General features: G+C 45.8%; 2 protein-coding genes across 6 annotated transcripts in view; both read left to right on the top strand.

Annotated features, from left to right (window-relative positions):
• Positions 1-1,729: 1,729 nt before the first annotated feature.
• PARP11 (poly(ADP-ribose) polymerase family member 11) lies at positions 1,730-9,772 on the top strand. Of its 3 annotated transcripts, none has more exons than XM_083503545.1 (8): positions 1,730-2,158; positions 2,605-2,751; positions 3,803-3,923; positions 4,683-4,758; positions 5,999-6,071; positions 6,159-6,289; positions 7,835-7,986; positions 9,397-9,772. In XM_083503545.1, the coding sequence occupies exons 2-8, from the start codon at positions 2,608-2,610 to the stop codon at positions 9,708-9,710; spliced, it is 1,011 nt and encodes a 336-aa protein (XP_083359671.1). In that variant the 5' UTR covers positions 1,730-2,158; positions 2,605-2,607; the 3' UTR covers positions 9,711-9,772. The 3 variants fall into 3 exon arrangements, with proteins under 3 accessions (XP_083359671.1, XP_083359672.1, XP_083359670.1); XM_083503546.1 differs by having other exon boundaries at positions 1,773-1,904; positions 2,605-2,707; XM_083503544.1 differs by having other exon boundaries at positions 1,774-1,904.
• A 149-nt stretch (positions 9,773-9,921) lies between these two features.
• The window catches only part of CRACR2A (calcium release activated channel regulator 2A), a 47,358-nt gene continuing 35,249 nt past the window's right edge, over positions 9,922-22,030 (top strand). The window contains exons 1-2 of one of the 3 annotated variants that reach the window (XM_083503357.1): positions 9,922-12,614; positions 21,478-21,585. The gene's annotated coding sequence lies outside the window, so the exon portion shown is untranslated. Of the gene's footprint in view, positions 12,615-14,925; positions 14,945-21,477; positions 21,586-22,030 lie in introns of those variants that run through there. The other 2 variants (XM_083503358.1, XM_083503359.1) reach the window with 2 other exon arrangements.

Raw genomic sequence — 22,030 nt, forward strand, 5'->3', positions numbered from 1 at the left:
GCAGGCTAGCAGGCGGGGCAAATGACTTACATCATAGGAGCCTACGCAACACAAAACACTGCTGCTGTATGTAGGTTTTGTTTTATTTGTTTTCTATCTTATATTTTGGAAATGTACATCCAGTTTTTTCCCCTTTGAATTTTTTTTGGGGGGGCCCCTAAGTTATAGCTTGTTTAGCTTATACGTAAACCTGGCACTGCCTGTTTCATTCACAGACCTGTTGCACATGGTGCGGCGGAGTGGCGGCCCGAGAAAGTGCTTTCTGTTCCCCTGTGCCTGCAGCATTCTTGGGATCGCAGCCTTTCCCGCTCCCCCCCTAGCACCAGGTCTGCCTTTCTCCTCTGCTGGCGGCAGCCACCGCATGGCCCGCTTTGTGCGGCAAATGACTGGCCAGATGCTGCGGGGGGGGGGGGAGAGAAACTCATAAAAGCGCCATGTGGCATCTTCACAACCGTGACTGGCACGGGAAATGGTCCTGCCGCCTGGGCCTTAGGCAGCAGCAGCACACAACAGGCCCGGCGTGTGGAGCGGAGGCAGCAGCAGGACAGTGCCCTTCGAAGGCACAGCAGGAAAAGCAACAGGCGGTGGCTCCGGAGCGCCCAGAAAATCGTGAAAGCGAGCTTGCATTTCCTCGCAGGCGAGTCACTCTATCACTGCTCGGTGTTGTGGCTTTGCAAGCTCTGACCATAGCTGTCAACTGTCCCTTATTTGGCAGGAAACTCCCTTATCCCAGCGCCGTGTCCCACTGCTGTCCCTTATTGATGATGTCCCTTAAATTTCCTGGGTTTCATGCTCGCCCGGCTCGGGAGGGAAGCAGCGGCTCGGGGTCCTCTGCCGTGAGAGAGAGCGTGCACACGAGCTGCCGCATCTCTGTCTCCCTTTTCCCCTTCAGGGGCATGTCGTGAGGAGACAGGTGGCGACGGGCAGGCAGGCAGCCCCTCTCTTGCGAGACTTCCGTCGCGCTGCCAGGGGAAGCCGGAGGCGGCAGTGGTGGCTGAGGAGGCGAGCTGAGAGAGGAGGGGATGGGGAGGGACGCAGAAGGGTGGCACTTCAGCGGCCGCCATGGCGCTGCAACCGCCTCATGCCGGGCTGGTGGGCGGCGTGGGCAGAGTCTCCCTCCCTCCCCCCCTCTCTCAGGCGGGGAAGGGCCAATGGAACTCCTCGCACCAGGACGACGGCAGCCCCGACGTGCTGCTTCGCATCCCCTCCAACCAGTGCAGCATCTTAATGTAGTGATTTCCCCCTCTGCATCCCTTTCATAACTCTATTTTTATAAATCATTTGTCCATCCATAGTTCAAATTTCTACTACAAGTTTTCTGTCAATCCTACCAACGTATGTAACTCTTGACAATAGCTTTTCAACTAAATTATAAACTTTCCCCATTCGTTATCAAAGTGGTCCTCTTCCTGGTTTCTAATTCTGCCTGTAAGCTTTGCCATCTCCACGCCGTTCACCAGTTTTGTCTTTGGTGGGAGCTGTAGACCCTTAGGGTCATCTAGTCCAACCCCCTGCAAAACACAGTCAGTGGCAGCAGCCAAAGCAGCCTGGCTCCATCAGTGCATAAACTAAGCCCAAATCCCTTATTTTGGCTGCTGATCCCTTCTTTTCCAGGCTTCTGGTCCCTTATTTTCAAATCTTGTAAATTGACAGCTGTGGCTCTTGACAGCTGAGAGGCGGCGGAAGGGGCGGGCACGAGAGGGCGGAAGCGGCGGGGAAGAGGGGGGCGGGGCGCGCGCCCGTCAGTCAGGCGGGGCAGGCCACGCCCCCTCCCCGCCCCCTGCCTGAAGAAGGGAAGCTCCGCCTGAGGGGGCGAAGGAGGAGCGGCTGCCGCCAGGTGGCTCTTCTGCGTTACATGTAAACAAACGGCCCCGGAGCTGCCGGTTCGGCGCGAGGAGAAGCCGGTGGGGGTCCCGTTCCGCCCGCCCGCCGCGGCCTCTTTCCTCCCCGGCTCCCTGGGCGCGAGGGAGAAACCCGCGCTCTGCACATGCTCTGGGACACCGCCGCCGCCGCTGAAAAGGCCAGAGCAGCGGGGCGGCCCCGGATAGCGCTGGGGAGGCTGGCTGCGCTTCCGCCCAGCGGAGCCCTCCCCGGGGGGCTCGGGGTTTAGCGCCGAAGAGGCGCCTTCCGAGCCGGGGGGGGCAACTTGGGGGGGCAGGTAAGCCTGATCGATCACCAGACGTGGCACACGCAATGCCCCTCAACTTTTGGAAGGGAATCCGGCCCCCTTCAAATATTTTATTTGGGGTGGGGGGGAAGCAAAGGGACCACGCAGAGACACCCCCCCAAGAGCTGGCTCCGGTGCTTCCCGGTTGACTTGGGGACCACTTCTTCCTCCCAGGATGCGCCCCCCGTGGATGTTTGCAGGTGAAATTGCAGAACAAGGTGTTGGGAGTAGGAGGCAGAGGTTGACAGGACACCACCCGGAGTGTCCTTAAAGGGCTTTTCCCCTGTGATTTGAGTCCTCTATGAGGATCTGTAAGAACTCTGCATCGGTTTTAAACTTTGGAAATGTTTTCTTCCCCATCCCCCTCAAGAATTGCAAGCCAGCGAAAGTTTTTTGCGACCAGAATTTCACTCCTGCAACTGCTCTGATTCTTTCAGGAAATGTCTGGACCGTTTCAAGAGATGTCTCAGGGAGCAGATGAGCTCTCTCATGATATGGCAGAGCACCTCGAAGAAATGGACACGTCGGATACCCAGTGGGGTTGGTTTTACTTGGCTGAATGTGGCAAGTGGCATATGTTTGAGGTAGTCATTTCTGTAGATAGCCCACCTTATTCAACATTCTGTTTTCCTGTCCTCGCACTCTGCAAAGTAGGTTGTGGTTTTCATTTCACAGATGGAAAAGTGAGGCTAAGAATCTCTTGCAAGTCGTAGTATATTTTATAAATATATTAAAATACATGAATGAACAACAACGTGCTCTGCTGGAAGTATCAGAGGGATCAACTTTTATACAAATACAAATATATGCACAATTGGAAAACAGTTTTAGGTGTTAGTTTCAATACCATATTTTGGTTTACAAAAATCAGATAACTGATTGCCAGTTCTTCACGTCTCTGCTCCTCCACGTGCAGCTGCTGGGTGACCTTGGGCCAGTCACACTTCTCTGAAGTCTCTCAGTCCCACTCACCTCACAGAGTGTTTGTTGTGGGGGAGAAAGGGACAGGAGTATGTTAGCTGCTTTGAGACTCCTTCTGGTAGTGATAAAGCGGGATATCAAATCCAAACTCTTCTTCTTCTTCTTAGCAACCTTTTGCATTATATTGTTTACTCTTGCCTTCACTTAATTTAGATAGCTTTGCTTATTGCCATGCTTTCTTTATCAATTATTTTGTTGTAGGAAATTTTGCAGAATGCCAGTTACTTGCAATAACTGATTTTGTGATAGTGGATAAATCAATTCCTTTGACTTCAGTGGTGCTTACTCACATCCAGTTGTGTGTAGTATTGCAGTTCAAAACAAGGACATTGTTCCGATTAATAATAAAGGTTGAAGGAGACCCCAGCTTACAGCTTTTGCAGAATTATGCTGGGTTTATTAGGTGTAAGATACCATGAATGCAAAATCTCAAACAAGGAATGTTCTAAAATTTAAATGAGAACTTTGGCAGTTCTTCTTTACTTCCGATATTTACATAATCTTGTAGCTGAAAGTATTAAAACTACTGAGGCACCTCTGTATCTATTCTCCTAAATTCTTCTAAAATTCACTCTAAAATGTTGTTTATGTGCTAATAATTATTGGGTCACTTTTTTATAACCTTTAAAAGTGTGCTCTTCATTTGTTTTGAAGACTGATTCTACTAGCCAGTGTTCACTTAGCAGTGAAGACATTGAAGGAATGTTCAAAATTAATCCACAAGGTGCCATTTCTTTTACAACTGCAAAATTCGACTATGTGCTGGACTTTTCAGGTATGTATATCTATTTACTGAGAAGGTATAAGACATTTATAAGCCAGGGGAAATACCCTATGTTGTAATTGGGAAGTTTTCTGATTGCGTGGGTGAATAATTAACAGAGAACTTTTACTTGTAGTAAGGCATATGATGCAGTGACTATGTTGAAGAGAAGCACATTTGTATTGGTTACTGCCTGGGAGACTTACTTGATTGATTTTTATCACATCAGTGGCTTACGACATTTTAAAACACAAGTTTTAACTTATTCTTACACCCTTATTAAGTTCACAGTACCCTAGCATTTGGTATGGCTTATTCTGTGAGCTGCCCTATGTGTCCTGCCTAGAGGCCTTGAAGACAAGATAGGATAGAATTCAGTAACTCCGTATAAATGTAGTGCGAATCAGGAGGGAGAGCAGGATACTAGCAAAAGGGAAAGTCGTCCTCCCGCCCCCAGTGTGCGTTTCCTTAAGCTTGTAAGAAAGGGCAAGAGCTACATTTGAACAGATCAAATCGATTTACCGACAATAGATTTTGATTGGCTTGTGAACTGATCATGGTGCACTTTTATGTGCTGTTAACTAAAATTCCCATGAAAGAACACTGAAAAAAGTGCTCGGCAAAATTCTTTGTGTGCATTTTCTAGACCAGCTTTTCCCAACCTGGTGCTCTCCAAAAACTGGGACTAAAACTCTCATTACTCCTGATCTGGAGGGCACCAGCGTGTGGTAGGCTGATTTAGATTTTGGCTAACTCTGGTTTTTTACACAGGGATGAAACAAACTAACCAAACAACTGGAAAAGAACGTCCCATAAAAAGAGCTCCATTTTCTATCACTGCCTTCAGGTAACAGTCACTCACATTTTCCTTGTGACATAGTTATTTTTTTCTTTAAATGTTTTAGTGTTAGGTCAGGCTTCTTCAACCTTGGCCCTCCAGATGTTTTTGGCCTACAACTCCCATGATCCCTAGCTAGCAGGACCAGTGGTCAGAGATGATGGGAATTGTAGTCTCAACATTTGGAGGGCCGAGGTTGAGGAAGCCTGTTTTAGGTTAATTCTGATAGTCTTCCCCCTACCTTGAGTATATTAAAATGCAAAAGACAGATGAAACTATATTCACAGTTCATCACTTGGTGCACCTCAGACATTGTGGAAACAAATTATCGTAGCCATTTTGCAATGTCTGATGCAATTTATACACCAGCCCTATATTTACTTCATTTCTCTTTTTTTCTTTTTAACTTTGCATCCCTGAAAACATTCAGTTTTGAATGAGCTCTCTTGCAGTCCGCCGAGCAAAAGTTATTTTGTTCAAGCCTCATTGAATAGAAGCTGTGCAAAGTACATTATTTATTTCCTTGTTTTCATCTCTCTTCCTGTTTTGATTAACTTCTTGATCATCTAAACGAGTAAGATATTCAATAAGGAAAAAGGAATGGGTAGGTGAATCAGACTTAATTACTTCAAGGGAAAGAGCTGCAAGTCTTTTGGGAAACCCATTCCTTCAGTCTCTGGTTTCTGGCCATAGATCTCTGCTTTGCATGCAAAAGGTGCCACGACCAAGGCCTGACGTCTGCAGGCAAGAGACCCCAGTCTGAAATCCTGGAGAACCACTAGCAGTCAGCATCATCAGCACTGAACTAAATGGGCCAGTGGTATCACTAGGTTTAAGGCAGCTTCCTGTGTTCCTAACCTTTCCAGAACTGATTTTTAAAAATAATCTAAGATCATTTCCTCTTCAGGTGACCTCTTACATTTACTTAGTGTTCTGGGTTCTCCCTAGGACAAAGAAGTGGGAATAAGTTAAGTAACCTCTGCCCCTTGTAGGAAAATTGGAGAAAACATAACTAAATAGGCACACCTAAAACCTTAGGTTCTAATTCATCAAATCATTAAAGCACCTGATTGACTGATTATTTTCTTTTTATTCTGCCCTTATTGTTCAAAAACAAAATCCAAAGAGGAAACTAAAACTCTTTCCAATCCTCTGCCTTTTTGTAAATGTACATTTTGCATTTTGTGTACTATTTCTGTCTTGAGTGGGGGATGTGGCAGCGTACTGACTACTGCTTTTGTGCTTAAAGTTTCATCTGTGAAAATCAGTCTATCCCCATGCCTTCACACTGGGAGAATGTAAATTCAGAAGAGCCATACCAGGTAAGACCTTAGTAGGTTATTTTGAAATGGTTAGAAGCAAAGGACTTAATGCAGCTGGGTAAAGTTCCATGTTTCTCTCTCCTTCAGCTAATTACTTTGCATAAGCTGACAAATGAATATAAGGAGGTTGCTAGCCAGTTTGGGAAAACAATGGATAGTAATCGGATTAGAAGAATTCAGAGAATTCAGAATCTAGACTTGTGGGAATTCTTTTGCAGGTGAGACTATTTTTAAAGTGGTTTTGTGCTAAATAGCATCTCTTTTAAAGACAGATCATTTCAGTATTTACATTGACTTAATTTCAAGCTTAAATTTCATGTTTCCTTTCGTTCATTCTTAATCAGACCTGTCTTTATCTGCCTTGCAGTGCATGTATTTCATTCTTTTCTCTATTAATACATTGTGCACTGAGCCTCAAACTACATAAATGGCCAGTATCAACTCATATCTCCTACTAGCTCACCCTGGTAATGTTTTAATTAAAAGATAACATTGTTATTGTGGTCCTGACAGTTGACTCTACAAGTTTTGGTGGTTGTTGTTTTAAAAATTCTTTACCGCTCTTTATCTGAGGATCAGAGGGCAGTTTACTGTATAAAAACACAAAAATCCATCGCATAATAACAAACAAATTCAATTATTTAGGTTTAACTGACTTGAATTGGCCTGCTCAAATGTCACATTTCAATTCAAAGTCCCCAAATATTGTTGTTGAAGGTTGCAGGAGTTGAAGGCAGTATTTTAAAAAAAACTGGACCAGTCTGCACGTTTTCTTCATCACAGAAATGCCACTTGAAATGTTCTTTGCATGATCTTTTTGCATAACGTTGACTCATCATGATTTTCCCTTGATCTGTTTTGTATTTCCATGCCAAAATATATCCATGTCATTAATGTGCTAATTCATAAAGTGCTCTGGCAGCAGAAACCTTGTCGAAACCAGTATGGTTTACTCATCCTTTCAATTAGACCGGCATAACTTAAGTAGCCTACCTGCCAGAGGAAAACAAAAACAACTTTTTGGAAGCCTCCCTGCCTGGTTATCTAGAAACATGTCTTACCACAGGCAGCTGGGCAAGTGTCTGCTTACATGCCTGTAAAATGTTTTAGAAATTGCCGTTTTGGAGCCTTTTTAATCAGCTTTTTTATAATTAGTTTCCTAGCTGTATGCAGATACTTACAGAAATACATTAAGCAAAGATCTGCTATTTGTTTTGCGTAATGATTTCTCAGCCAAGAACCCCACAAGAGGGAATTCATTGGTCTCCAATGGTTGCGCCGAAACTATTTTATAGGTTAGCGCCAACAATATTTGCTAGCAGTAGATCCGTTAATGGTTTTTGCATGATGAATTATAGTGATATCCCAGTGTTGTTTTTTAAAATTTATTTAGGGCTCTGATTTATAAAATACCAAATTTCTAATGTGTGCGATTGTGTGGTAGAAAGGACTGTATTAGTTCAGGCAGCTGGTGTATGGAGAATATTATTTTTGAAATGTTACCTTGTATGCAACTAAAAAAAGCCACAAAACATTTCTGCAAGTAGAAGACTAGTTTATCAGTGATCTGGCCTAGGCCTCTCCCTGTGTTCACAAGTGCAGTCTCCTACCTGCAGTCTGCAGTCTATTTTTTAAAGGAATTTACTACCTCTTCAACTGTGAGATGGCAATGGCTTTCCGACCTTGGCTTTTGCTTTGCCCACATTTTTATTTTAGTAGAGTATTTCCATTACAAATTGTTTGTTATTTTGTCCTTTTGACAGGAAAAAGGCTCAGCTAAAGAAGAAAAGAGGTGTCTCCTTCATTAACGAACATATGTTGTTTCATGGCACCAGCAGTGAATTCGTGGAAGCCATCTGCATTCATAACTTTGACTGGAGAATCAATGGCATGCATGCCGCTGTATATGGAAAAGGCAAGGAGCTGCATGAGATATCTTTTATGGGTTTTCATGCACATTATGTTCTTGCAGCTTTCTCCTAGTTAAATGTTTTACTACAAAGTAGTTTCATGCTGCCCTTGTGAGCATCCCTTAATCTGAAAAAAAAGTCTTGCTAAGGGTCAGAATTGAGAGCCATAAATTAGAGCTAATCCCAGAAATTAGATCCGCAGCAAATCACCAACAAGTTCCCAAGCACACCCACTAGTCCTCAAGTGAGGGGTGTTCCAAGGAAAAGTAAGCAAGGACTGGAATTGGCACTCCACGATCTGGATTTCTCTGGAAGCTTTCCACATAGTCCCAGCAACCCATCGCAGCGCAGGTGGTGCATATACTGCCTCCACCTCCAGCTGCTATCCAATGGTGCGGGTCAGGAAGTGCGTGACATCATTATATTTTATTGTGTGTTTCCATTGATACATGTTTTAGGCCATGGGTAGGCAAACTAAGGGCCGCGGGCCGGATCAGGCCCAATTGCCTTCTGGATCCGGCCCATGGACAGTCTGGGAATCGCCGCGTGGCCCGCCAGTGTGCACGTTCTTTCCCTCCCTTACACAGTGGCGGCGCCTCCTCCCTCCCTCCTCCTGGCTTTTTCCTGTCCTGCCTAGAGGAGGAAGGGGGCTGGGCTTTGTTGGTGCCAGCAGCAGCAGCGCTCGAGCGGCTGCCATTTTAAGCAGCCCCTCTCCGGAGCCCTTATGCGCACTGCTCATCATCCCTCCGCCGCTGCCACCAGCCCCTGCTGCTCGCACGACACAGGTAAGCAGCCACCGAGGCTCGTGGTGCTCTTGCATCAATATTTTTTTTTCAAAATATAGTCCAGCCCCCCACAAGGTCTGAGGGACAGTGGACCGGCCCCCTGCTGAAAAAAATTGCTGACCCCTGTTTTAGGCGATAGGTAAAGGTAAAGGGACCCCTGACCATTAGGTCCAGTCATGACCAACTCTGGGGTTGCGGCACTCATCTCGATTTATTGGCCGAGGGAGCCAGCGTACAGCTTCCGGGTCATGTGGCCAGCATGACTAAGCCGCTTCTGGCGAACCAGAGCAGCTTACGGAAACGCCGTTTACCTTCCCGCCGGAGTGGTACCTATTTATCTACTTGCACTTTGACGTGCTTTTGAACTGCTAGGTTGGCAGGAGCAGGACCGAGCAACGGGAGCTCATCCCGTTACGGCGATTTGAACCACCGACCTTCTGATTGGCAAGTCCTAGGCTTTGTGGCTTAACCTACAGCGCCACCTGCATCCCTAGAAGTGGGGATTTGACCCGGTTGCCATTTTTGGCAGCAATCCCATGCCTTTGATCATGTGAGGTTCCACCCTCAGGCTTCAGTAAGTAGGATGACTGTACTTCTGGACTATGCTCAAGCACTTTTCTTTTTCTGTAGGGACGTATTTTGCAAGGGATGCTTTATATTCCAGCCGCTTCTGCAAAGATGACTTGAAGCATGGCAGCACATTACAGATTCATGGAGTTGACCTGCAACTTCAGATGTTTTGGAAGCATAAAGTGATGTTTCTCGCTCGTGTATTGACGGGGGACTATGTCAATGGGGACTCCAAATACGTGAGACCACCTTCAAAAGATGGGAGCTTTGTGAATTTATATGACAGCTGTGTAGACAGCACCTGGAACCCAAGGATTTTTGTCATCTTTGATGCCAACCAGATCTATCCAGAATATTTAATAGAGTTCAGCTGACTGAGCTGAGTGGCAGTATTTAATTTGTTTGCTAAAGAAAATAAAACTTACTTCGTGGATAAGTGTTTGGCAGAATGGAAGTATGAAGCTTGACTAACTTCAAATTTCAGATAATTTAAATTTCAAATCCTTCATAAGCACGGTTATTGATCATGCCACATTACATATGGCTATTAATCTTGGAACTTGGGCCAAATAGGAATTGAAAATATCAGGGCAACAATTGGTTCAGCTTGCTTACTTCACAATCCGTCACCTGTCAAAACTGGCTGTTTCATAAAATTCAAGTAACTGGCAGAGCTGGGTGGTTCTTCAGTAGGATTGAAACATCTAACTTAAATTTATCCCTGTGATAAGATGATCAGCCTTTGTGGCTAAAAGTGAGATATACTGCTCATATCCAAATGGACATTTTATAAAATGGGAATTAGGTCTGGTGTGTTATAAATCCTGCAGCTTTCCTACAGCCACCAGTTCACAGTGTTGGTGCTGACCTTTAAAGCCCTAAACGGCCTCTGCCCAGTATACCTGAAGGAGCATCTCCACCCCCATCGTTCTGCCTGGACACTGAGGTCCAGTGCCAAGGGCCTTCTGGCGGTTCCCGCATTGCAAGAAGCAAAGCTACAGGGAACCAGGCAGAGGGCCTTGTCGGTGGTGGCGCCCGCCCTATAGAATGCCCTCCCATCAGATGTCAAGGAAATAAACAACTATATGACTTTTAGAAGACATCTGAAGGCAGGCCTGTTTAGGGAAGCTTTTAATATTTGATGTTTTATTGTGTTTTTAATATTCTGTTGGAAGCTGCCCAGAGGGGCTGGGAAACCCTGCCAGATGGGTGGTGTATAAATAAATAAATTATTATTATTATTATTATTATTATTATTATTATTATTATTACAGCCTCTGAAGTGGAACGGGGGCACAAGTCCAAGGGGATGGTAGGCAGTATGGGGTAGAGCTAATCGTCAGACCAAATATTTGTGGTAGCATCTTGTTCCAGTCTCAGAAAAACCAAAAGCCTACATTCGCACAGGAATATGAGAATGGGTACATGACAACATGGTCATGTAACAAGGGCTCTACCCTGTGTCTGAACTTCTCTATAGTGGGATGGGAGTGCTGGGGAAAAATTCACACCTGGCAACCCATGCGCCCCTTTGGTTTCAGAGAGTACATGGTTTAAAAAGCCCAGGGCACAAATGTTCACAACCCTCTAGCGGCTACGATGGCTCATTTACCAGAAGCAATGTATTTAGCATGAACTCTGGATGTGTATACTCAATTCTGACCAAACTAAGCCTCCTAAAGCAAAATATAGATCAGGTTTAACCCCCCATATATATATATATATATATATGCTTTTATATATTAGGACTGAAGAGTTGGAAGGGACCCCAAGGGTCATTTAGTCCACCCCTGAAAATAACGGCCGTAAAACCTGCATTCCCCCCTTACTCAATTTAACAGCATCCCATCTCATGATTCACGCTGTCACTAAAGAAAAAATTATAGATAAGCCGTCTCCTCTGGGGCTGAGTGTTACGTTATTTTCAGCTCTCCCAGCCCCATATTTAATGCACTGTTCTGTGGACGATGTAGCCAGGTGAACGAACATCATCCCACTGAATTCAATGATATCTGGGACGCTTCTCTGTGTTATACTTGGGGCTTGCCCACATGCATGGAAAGCAGGGACCCAAGAGGTTTTCCATTTGCCTCGTACTTTCTAGGCACAGGTCTGAGCGGTTTTGCATTTGCCCTATGGATTACCGTATTTTTTGCTTTATAAGACTCACTTTTTCCCTCCTAAAAGGTAAGGGGAAATGTGTGTGCGTCTTATGGAGCGAATGCAGGCTGCGCAGCTATCCCAGAAGCCAGAACAGCAAGAGGGATTGCTGCTTTCACTGCGTAGCGATCCCTCTTGCTGTTCTGGCTTCTGAGATTCAGAATTTTTTGTTGTTGTTGTTTTCCTCCTCCAAAAACTAGGTGCGTCATGTGGTCTGGTGCGTCTTATAGAGCGAAACATACGGTTATCCCCCCCCCCCCCCCCGAAAAGGTGATGTTTACCACTAAATTGGAAGAAATGGCAATCTGTGGAGCCTCGATAAGGAAGCGGCTGTTTTTAGAGGAAGCACTGTGAGGGGAGAGAGACTTTGTGCTGTTCACCAGGCGATGGCTTTTCCCACCTGCCTTGCGCCACCCTCCAGCCCCAGGGGCCTTTCCCACACCATGACTTTAGGAACAGCAGAAGCAGCTGGGAAGAGAGAAGAGGTCAGGGGTATTTTTAAAAAATAATTTTATAAGTTGTGTGTCTTTGCTTCTCAATTTGTATTGCATTATTTTATGCACTGTTGACTTGCTGTTATTTTTATGGATTCTAGTTTCAGAAATTATTTATTGTAATTGTTAAGAGTGAATTTCTGTTTAATGTTTGCTGATATTTAATTTTATTGTGTGCTATTATAATCTAATGGATTGTTTAATATGACATTTTTTTAGATATAAGTTGTTTATTTTAAAGTTTTTTTTTATTATGGCATTTTTGTATTGGATCAGATTATGTGGTGTGTGAGATCTTTGTTGTTTTTTCAGCTTGTAAACCGCCTAGTGTACAGTAGTATAGAAAGACGGTACAGTGGTACCTCAGGTTAAGTACTTAATTCATTCTGCAGGTCCGTTTTTTACCTGAAACTGTTCTTAACCTGAGGTACCACTTTAGCTAATGGGGCCTCCCGCTGCTGCTGCGCAGTTTCTATTCTCATCCTGAAGCAAAATTCTTAACCCGAGGTACTATTTCTGGGTTAGCGGAGTCTGTAACCTGAAGCGTCTGTAACCTGAGGTACCACTGTGTACGAATTAAAAGTGAAATGAAATGAAACGGCTTCAGCTGGCTGGCTAAACCAGGTGAGGATAGCCGATGGGTCTTGAACCCGGGACTAATAGTGGATCCAATGGTCTGAAGAAGATTTATTGCTCAGATAAGTCCTGGCGTCCATCCCGCTTCGGCTGCGCAGCTACCAGCCACATTCCGATGCTCTGAGCAAACGCAGAGTTAAGCAGCGGTAAGAGAAAGCTGCAAACTTCAGTGCTTTCTTCAGTGTGCTTAAATAAAGTCCAGACAGGATATTAGCAGCTAGAAGCAGTTTTTATTTACAGCAGACTATCCATTGTCGAGCAGCATCGTGAAAACACGTCCACTCTCCTCAAAAGCGAAAGTAGAGAGAACAAAAGGCTGGAGACTCTCGGATATGACGCAGAATCGCCCCCCTCCCAAATAGTAGGCAGGGCGTACACTCTGAGCTGTTTAACCCTGTAAGCTCAGGTTCTCCTCACATGGTCAAGGTGTTTTCTACATGAGTCTATGTGCTGTTAGTGGAAGGGGGGGGGCAGATGGGGCTCGTCAACCTGGGAAGGTAGACATCTAGGAGAAAACTGATCCTAAACGTCAGCTGCCTTGCGGGATACTTTTCAGACAAGAAAAGGCTAAGGATCAAACCTTACACAAGTCCAGAGTGGAGTCCCTAAGACAGTTGGACAGTGCTTTGTACTCCTCCTTCCTGTAACTCCTGCAGACATACAAGCTGGTGACAAAGTGTATTGCTCTCATTTACTTTGGACCACATCAGTGAGTTGGGGGGGGGGGGAGTCTTGTCGTCTGGGCAGCCCAGGACGTCCAGAAACACTGCCCAGGTTTGCACCCTGGGGAGGTCACTTCGGTGCTGGTAGCGCAGCAAAAACACTGCAGAATGCAGCTGTTGCCGACCATTTAGCTTGGCGTTGATACAGTGGTGCCCCGCAAGACGAATGCCTCGCAAGACGGAAAACTCGCAAGACGAAAGGGTTTTTGGTTTTTTGAGTTGCTTCGCAAGACGATTTTCCCTATGGGCTTGCTTCGCAAGACGGAAACGTCTTGCAAGTTTGTTTCCTTTTTCTTAAAACCGTTAATACAGTTGCGACTTGACTTCGAGGAGCAACTCATAGCCCTTTTTGAGGTTTTTGAAGACTTTGGTGATTTTTGAAGCTTTTCCAAAACTTTCCCGACACCGTGCTTCGCAAGACGAAAAAATCGCAAGACGAAAAAACTCGCGGAACGAATTAATTTCGTCTTGCGAGGCACCACTGTACCAGGAAAGGTACTAGGGCAGATAATTAAACGGTCAGTCCGTGAGCACTGAGGATGCTGTGGTTCCTAAGCTGCAGCCTAGAATAGCGTTGGCTTTTTTTGCTGCTGCATCACACTGTTGGCTCATGTTAAGCTTGTGGTGTACTAAAAAACCCCAGATCCTCCAAAACTCTGGCTAGCCTCGCTCAGCGGTTTCATGTAGATGTTAAATAGTATAGGGGATAAAATTGAGCCCCAAGGAATCCCACATTGAAGGCTCCATGGGGCCAAAGAACACTCCCCATTCATCGCCTTCTGGAAACGACCATCCAAGGAGGATTGGAACCACCGCAAAGCAGTGCCACTCATCCGCAACTCGTACAGCAGCTCCAGAAGGACAACCAGCGTGAAAGTTGCTGAAAGGTTGTGGGAAATTATCAAGGACGCATTTCTGTGCCAAAACACGGGTCTAAACCGTGATTGAAATGGATCTACAAAATCAGATTCCTCCAGTGCCTGGATCTGATCCATGACTCAAGAACCTTGCCCAAGAAGGGGCGATTTGCAACTGGCTGGTAAAGGTAAAGGTACCCCTGACCGTTACGTCCAGTCGCGGACGACTGGAGTTGTGTGCTCATCTCGCTCTATAGGCCGAGGGAGCCAGCATTTGTCCACAGACAGCTTCCAGGCCATGTGGCCAGCAGGACTAAGCTGCTTCTGGCGAACCAGAGCAGCGCACGGAAATGCCGTTTATCTTCCCGCCGGAGCGGTACCTATTTATCTACTTGCGCTTTGACGTGCTTTCGAACTGCTAGGTGGGCAGGAGCAGGGACCAAGCAACGGGAGCTCACCCCGTTGCAGGGATTCGAGCTGCCAACCTTCTGATCGGCAAGCCCTAGGCTCTATGGTTTAGACCACAGTTACTTAGATTTCTGAGTCCAGGGAGGCTTTCTTAAGGACTGGCTTCACTACTGCCTCCTTCAAGCAGGCATGCTAAACATTAGAACTTTCCGGTGACCAGAGCGGTTCAACAGTGAAACAGACTCCCACTGAAGGAAGTGGATTCTTCTTATTGGTGTTTCTTCAACAGAGGTTGACTAGGTCTCTTCCCACCCTACAATTCTATGATAAAGTAAGCTAAAGGAATAGGATTACACACAGCTTCCACCAGGTGGCCTTTGCAGCAAACATTGCTGCTCCCCTGGGTTATAACGGGGCATCAAAACCTTGACATTTGAACCGCTGCTCAGAATGTCTCTAAACCAATGAAAACATGCATTTCTTAACAAGCATGAGGAAAGTACCTCAACAGTAGTTTTCACCAAAATCAGAAATCCCCATTTAAATGAAATAAAAAGGGTAAGTATCTGTTTTAACCTGCTGTACCTTTGGAAATTTTTATTGAATTGGGCCGAAAATTGACACATTTGTAGACCATGAAAGCCAAGATTCAAGTTTTTAGGTCAACAGGTATAATTTTTTAAGCAGCATAATATTGAGGCTTCTAATGGTGGAACTATTTGTGGGATTGTTGTTGTTTTTGCCATGCCCCTATAATAAGGAATGAAGATGCTATTTGCCTTTCTGTGTCTTGATATGGGATAAGTATAATTATTAGGTTACTGAGGATTTTATTGTTTTAGAATTGTATTATTCTGTTGCTGTTGCCTTATAACGATGGAATGCCTTGAATAATGTGGTTTGCAAATGTCTCAGGCCTTGATAACCTTGCCCTTCGTGAATTTATGTAATCCCTGTTCAAAGCTGCCCCAGTTGATGAATGTCACTACATCTTGTGGTAATGAATTAAGAACATAAAGAGAGCCTGCTGATTAAGAGAGCTTATCACCAAAGTCCACCTGTGACAAAATATGTGCGCTGTATGAAGTACAGTGGTGCCCCGCAAGACGAATGCTTCGCAAGACGGAAAACTCGCTAGACGAAAGGGTTTTCCGTTTTGGAGGTGCTTCACAAAACGAATCTCCTATGGGCTTGCTTCGCAAGACGACAATGTCTTGCGAGTTCCTGCTGATTTTTCCCCCTTCCCCCCCTTTTTCTAAGCCACTAAGCCGCTTATCAGCTGATCCGATAAGCTGCTAAAAGCCGCTAATAGCGCTAATCCGTCAATGGGCTTGCTTCGCAAGACGAAAAAACCGCTAGACGAAGAGAATCACAGAACGGATTCTTTTCGTCTTGCGAGGCACCACTGTACCTCCTTTTTTAAAATTCAATTGATGCCACCTGCCTTCTTATAATATTACGAAAAGGGGAGGAAAATGTCTCATCACAGGGGCCAAGGTCCCTTTGTGGTCCTCCCCATAAAATATTTGAGGGGGCCGTCACCCCCAAGTTGATAGGGATTGCCATTCAAATGGTTCATTTGCACTGTGTCATGTGATGGATTGTGTGGGGTAGGGCTTACCTGGCCCTCCCCCAGTATTTTACACAAGTTGGCACCCCTGCGTAGAATCAATAGAATTGTAGAGTTGGAAGGGACCCCAAGGGTCATCTAGTCCAACCCCCTGAAATCCAGGAATCTCAGCTAAAGCATCCATGACAGATGGCCATCCGACCTCTGCTTTAAAATCTCCAAGGAAGGAGAGTCCACAGCCTCCTGAGGGAGACCGTTCCACTGTCGAACAGCTCTTCCTGTCAGAAAGTTTTCCCTGATGTTTACTCAGAATCTCTTGTAATTTGAAGCCACTGGTTCAAGTCCTACCCTCCAGAGCAGGAGAAAACAAGCATGTTCCCTCTTGCATGTGACAGCCATTGAGATATTTGAAGATGGTTATCATATCTCCTCTCAGTTTCCTGTTTTCCAGGCAAAACATACGCAGCTTCTTCAACTGTTCTTCATAAGGCTTCGTTATCAGACCCTTGATCATCTTGGTCACTCTCTTCTCTCCAGCTTGTAAACATCCTTCTTAAATTGTGGTGCCCAGAACTGGACACAGTATTTCAAGTGTGGTCTCACTCAGAATAGAGTGGTACAGTGTTACCTCGGGTTAAGTACTTAATTCGTTCCGGAGGTCTGTTCTTAACCTGAAACTGTTCTTAACCTGAAGCACCACTTTAGCTAATGGGGCCTTCTGCTGCTGCCGTGCCGCTGGAGCCCGATTTCTGTTCTCATTCTGGAGCAAAGTTCTTAACCTGAAGCACTATTTCTGGGTTAGCGGAGTCTGTAACCTGAAGCGTATGTAACCTGAAGCGTATGTAACCTGAGGTACCACTGTACTTTTACTCCCTCCGATCTGGACACTTTATGCAGTCTAGAATAGCATTACCTTTTTTTTTTTTTTTTTTTTTTTTGCTGCGGCTGCACTAACTTATGTTCAGCTTATGGTCTACTAAAACCCCTCGATCCCTTTCGCAGGTGTCCCCCATTGTATATTTGTGCAGCTGGTTCTTCCTGCCTAAGTGCAGAAACTTACCGTATTTTTCGCTCTATAAGATGCACCAGACCATAAGACGCACCTAGTTTTTGGAGGAGGAAAACAAGAAAAAAATTATTCTGAATCCCAGAAGCCAGAACAGCAAGAGGGATCTGGCTTCTGGGATAGCCTATTGCTGTTCTGGCTTCTGGGATAGCCGGGTGAAGCCTCTTCAGGACAGTGGGATGAAGGCTCCCCCAAGAGCCATGCTCCCTTTAAAGAGCGTGCGGAGCGTGTGTGCGGTTCTTGGGGGCTTTTCCCCAAGGAGAGAGGAGGGCAGCCCTTCTCCCTCCGCGGGTAAAATCCCCCAAGAGCCGCACGCATGCTCCATGCACTCTTTAAAGGAAGCGCTGAGCAGAGCCTCCCGCCTGCATTCGCTCCATAAGACACACACACATTTCCCCTTACTTTTTCGGAGGGGAAAAGTGCATCTTATAGAGCAAAAAATACAGTACATTTGTCCCTATTGAAATTCATTTTGTTAGCTTGGGTCCAGTTCTCCAGTCTGTGAAGGGCATTTTGAATCTCGATTTTCTCTTCTGGGGCATTAGCTACCCCTCCCAGTTTGGTGGCATCTGCAAATTTGATGAGCATCCCCTCAATTCCTTCATCCAAGTCACCCCATCATGATTTTGTATTCATCAATCATATTCACTGTTTTTCTAAACAAAAAAACCCCTCAAATGTCATAGCCATTCCTAGGAGAGGAGTGCTCCAGCCCTTGATCATTTGACTTGCCCTTTCTTTTAGAATCATAGAATCATAGAGTTGGAAGAGACCACAAGGGCCATCAAGTCCAACCCCCTGCCAAGCAGGAAACACCATCAGAGCACTCCTGACATATGGTTGTCAAGCCTCTGCTTAAAGACCTCCAAAGAAGGGGACTCCACCACACTCCTTGGCAGCAAATTCCACTGTCAAACAGCTCTTACTGTCAGGAAGTTCTTCCTAATGTTTAGGTGGAATCTTCCTCCTTGTAGTTTGGATCCATTGCTCCGTGTCCGCTTCTCTGGAGCAGCAGAAAACAACCTTTCTCCCTCCTCTATATGACATCCTTTTATATATTATATTATATATGGCTATCATATCACCCCTTAACCTCCTCTTCTCCAGGCTAAACATGCCCAGCTCCCTTAGCCGTTCCTCATAAGGCTTCGTTTCCAGGCCTTTGACCATTTTGGTTGCCCTCCTCTGGACACGTTCCAGTTTGTCAGTGTCCTTCTTGAACTGTGGTGCCCAGAACTGGACACAGTACTCCAGGTGAGGTCTGACCAGAGCAGAATACAGTGGCACTATTACTTCCCTTGATCTAGATGCTATACTATTGATGCAGCCCAGAATTGCATTGGCTTTTTTAGCTGCCGCGTCACACTGTTGGCTCATGTCAAGTTTGTGGTCAACCAAGACTCCTAGATATTGTCTACGATATTGTTCATGAAATGGAGCAAGCTGAATGCAGTATTTCAAGAGTAGTTGCACCATAGACTGTGTTGTGATGTAGCAGGGATGAAGCCCTTTCTCTTATTTCACAGCAAGCACAACAATGTCATTTCCTGGGGTGCTATTTGCCAATTGTCTGTGTGCCAAACACATAAGCCTTTCCTGGAAAGGGATCTAGCAGATAAGCCAAGCAGCGAAAGGTAGACAGCTCAAAGAAGAAAATACTAGAACATGCAGTACAGTGGTACCTCGGGTTACATACGCTTCAGGTTACATACGCTTCAGGTTACAGACTCCGCTAACCCAGAAATTTTACCTCAGGTTAAGAACTTTGCTTCAGGATGAAAACAGAAATTGCACGGCGGTTGCGCAGCGGCAGCAAGAGGCCCCGTTAGCTAAAGTGGTGCTTCAGGTTAAGAACAGTTTCAGGTTAAGAACAGACCTCCGGAACGAATTAAGTACTTAACCTGAGGTACCACAGTACCTGCAAAAATGAACGACGACTAGACCTCAGCACAACAAAATTGCACTGTCACTGAAACCTGCCAGCACTGCTCATGTAGCTGGTCTTCTCTAAAAGGCTGGAGGCCTGCATATTTCAGTGCAATCCAAATTGCTGCTCACATGTCAGAAAAAGGGAGTGCAACCCAGTGGCCTAATCCTTATACAACCCAGGTAGCAGTGTGTTGCCAATACTGGACACGGTCCTGAATATGTAAAGGTAAAGGTACCCCTGACCATTATGTCCAGTTGTGGACGACTCTGGGGTTGCGCGCTCATCTCGCTCTATAGGCCGATGGAGCCGGCGTTCGTCCACAGACAGTTTTTCCAGGTCATGTGGCCAGCATGACTAAGCCGCTTCTGGCGAACCAGAGCAGTGCACGGAAACGCTGTTTACCTTCCCACCAGAGTGGTACCTATTTATCTACTTGCACTTTGACATGCTTTCAAACTGCTAGGTGGGCAGGAGCTGGGACGGAGCAACGGGAGCTCACCCCGTTGTGGGGATTCGAACTGCTGACCTTCTGATCGGCAAGTCCTAGGCTCTGTGGTTTAACCCACAGCGCCACCCGCATCCCCAGAGTTAATGCTATACACGTCCAGAGCTATACACTCTTCGTGACCCCATGGACCAGAGCACGCCAGGCACTTCTGTCTTCCGCTGCCTCCTGCAGTTTGGTCAAACTCATGCTGGTAGCTTCGAGAACACTTTCCAACCATCTCGTCCTCTGTCGTCCCCTTCTCCTTGTGCCCTCCATCTTTCCCAACATCAGGGTCTCTTCCAGGGAGTCTTCTCTTCTCATGAGGTGGCCAAAGTATTGGAGCCTCAGCTTCACGATCTGTCCTTCCAGTGAGCACTCAGGGCTGATTTCCCTAAGAATGGAGAGGTTTGATCTTCTTGCAGTCCATGGGACTCTCAAGAGTCTCCTCCAGCACCAGAATTCAAAAGCATAAATTCTTCGGCGATCAGCCTTCTTTATGGTCCAGCTCTCACTTCCACACATCACTACTGGGTTAACCATAGCTTTAGCTATACGGACCTTTGCTGGCAAGGTGATGTCTCTGCTTTTTAAGATGCTGTCTAGGTTTGTCATTTGCTTTTCTCCCAAGAAGCAGGTGTCTTTTAATTTCGTGACTGCTGTCACCATCTGCAGTGACCAAAGTCCTCTAGACTCCGCTATCTCTATGCGCCCTCACAGCACCACCCATTTAGCCGGATCTGTACTGTTTGTGGCAAGACGGGAGAGAAGGAGATTTAACTCTCCTTGGAGGCCTCAGTTTAGTGGTAGAACCTGCTTTGCAATGCAGATCTAAGGTTCCATCTTTCCTTGGTGCCTCCAGGTAGGGTTTTAAAGATTTCTTTGTGAAAACTTGCAGGCTGTAGTCAAATGGACCAATGGTCTGGTTCTGTACTGAGCCAAATGGACCAATGGTCTGATTCAGTGTAAGGCAGTTTTCTGTTTTCATGTAATGCGTAGAACACCTCTCCCCTTCTTACAGTAAATTTCTATAGGGACAGCTACCTTGAAACATACAGTTTGTCCAAAAGATGCCCTGGAACTCTGATGAGTATAGCTATATGATCCACGTGTTTCCAAATATGTGTTTGTGTAATTCCCACATTTTTTAGGAGTCAACTAAACCACAGAGCCTAGGACTTGCCGATCAGAAGGTCGGCGGTTCGAATCCCCGCAATGGGGTGAGCTCCTATTGCTCAGTCCCTGCTCCTGCCAACCTAGCAGTTCGAAAGCACGTCAAAGTGCAAGTAGATAAATAGGTACCGCTCCGGCGGGAAGGTAAACGACGTTTCCGTAAGCTGCTCTGGTTCGCCAGAAGCGGCTTAGTCATGCTGGCCACATGACCCGGAAGCTGTATGCCGGCTCCCTCGGCCAATAAAGCGAGATGAGCACTGCAACCCCAGAGTCAGTCACTACTGGACCTAATGGTCAGGGGTCCCTTTACCTTTACCTTTAATGAAGAAGAAGAAGACCTTAAAACATGTGTTGAGTGTCTTTAAAACTGTGCATTCCAATACCAGCTATCATGACTTAACTACTGTTACTCGAGGATCAAAGCATCAACTGCATATAAAATGAAACTACTCTTGTGGCTAAACTGTATGTATATGTGGGTTTGACAAGATGGGAGGAAAAAGAAGAGGCAGAACAGGTTAGACTCGCTCTGTCCCGCCCACAGCTTCTTGTATAAAATTCATGTTGACTCAGCAATGTTTTGGAAGTGCTTTGCCCCCTCTGATTCGCTCTTCCTTCTTCCTCTATGTGCACACAACTAGCCTCAGAAAACAAGCTTAGGACTTGCAGCCGGACGCGGCTGAGCGCGTTCCTTTGCACGAGAGCCATCTGCGGATATGTATTTTGTTCTTCCAGGGCAGTGAGCAGAGGTAAGTTGTCGGGGGGTTTTAAAATAAAGTACAAATAACTGGCCAGAAAGCAAGCAGAGTAATGTTTAATGACACATATGCTGAAGCCAAAGCTAGCTGAAGGATTGAGCTTGCCAGCAACGACTGGAACACGTCTGTTACTGAAGCATTGGTTTCCACTTCCTCTGTCTTTTATGTGTTGAAATGCGGCAAAGCCATAATCTCTTTCCTGTGTCGAAGATCCAGTGCGGGGCCTCCCTTGCTTAGAGTAAATTCAAAGGATGTAAGCGTAACTCACTGAAGATGACAAGACAAGTAATATGGCACTTCCTTCTAGGTGCTGTTAAGAAAAGGAGAGCAGTTTTATTCGGTGGGTTGTCAGGGGAGGAGAACGGATATTCAGGACAATCTAAAAGTTATGTAGATTTAGTTGCAATCTCAACCTGTTTTAATAGCATCGGTGGGT

This window comes from Podarcis liolepis (genome assembly GCF_965112155.1).
Source record: "Podarcis liolepis genome assembly, chromosome: 5".
In the NCBI taxonomy this organism is placed as follows: domain Eukaryota; kingdom Metazoa; phylum Chordata; class Lepidosauria; order Squamata; family Lacertidae; genus Podarcis; species Podarcis liolepis.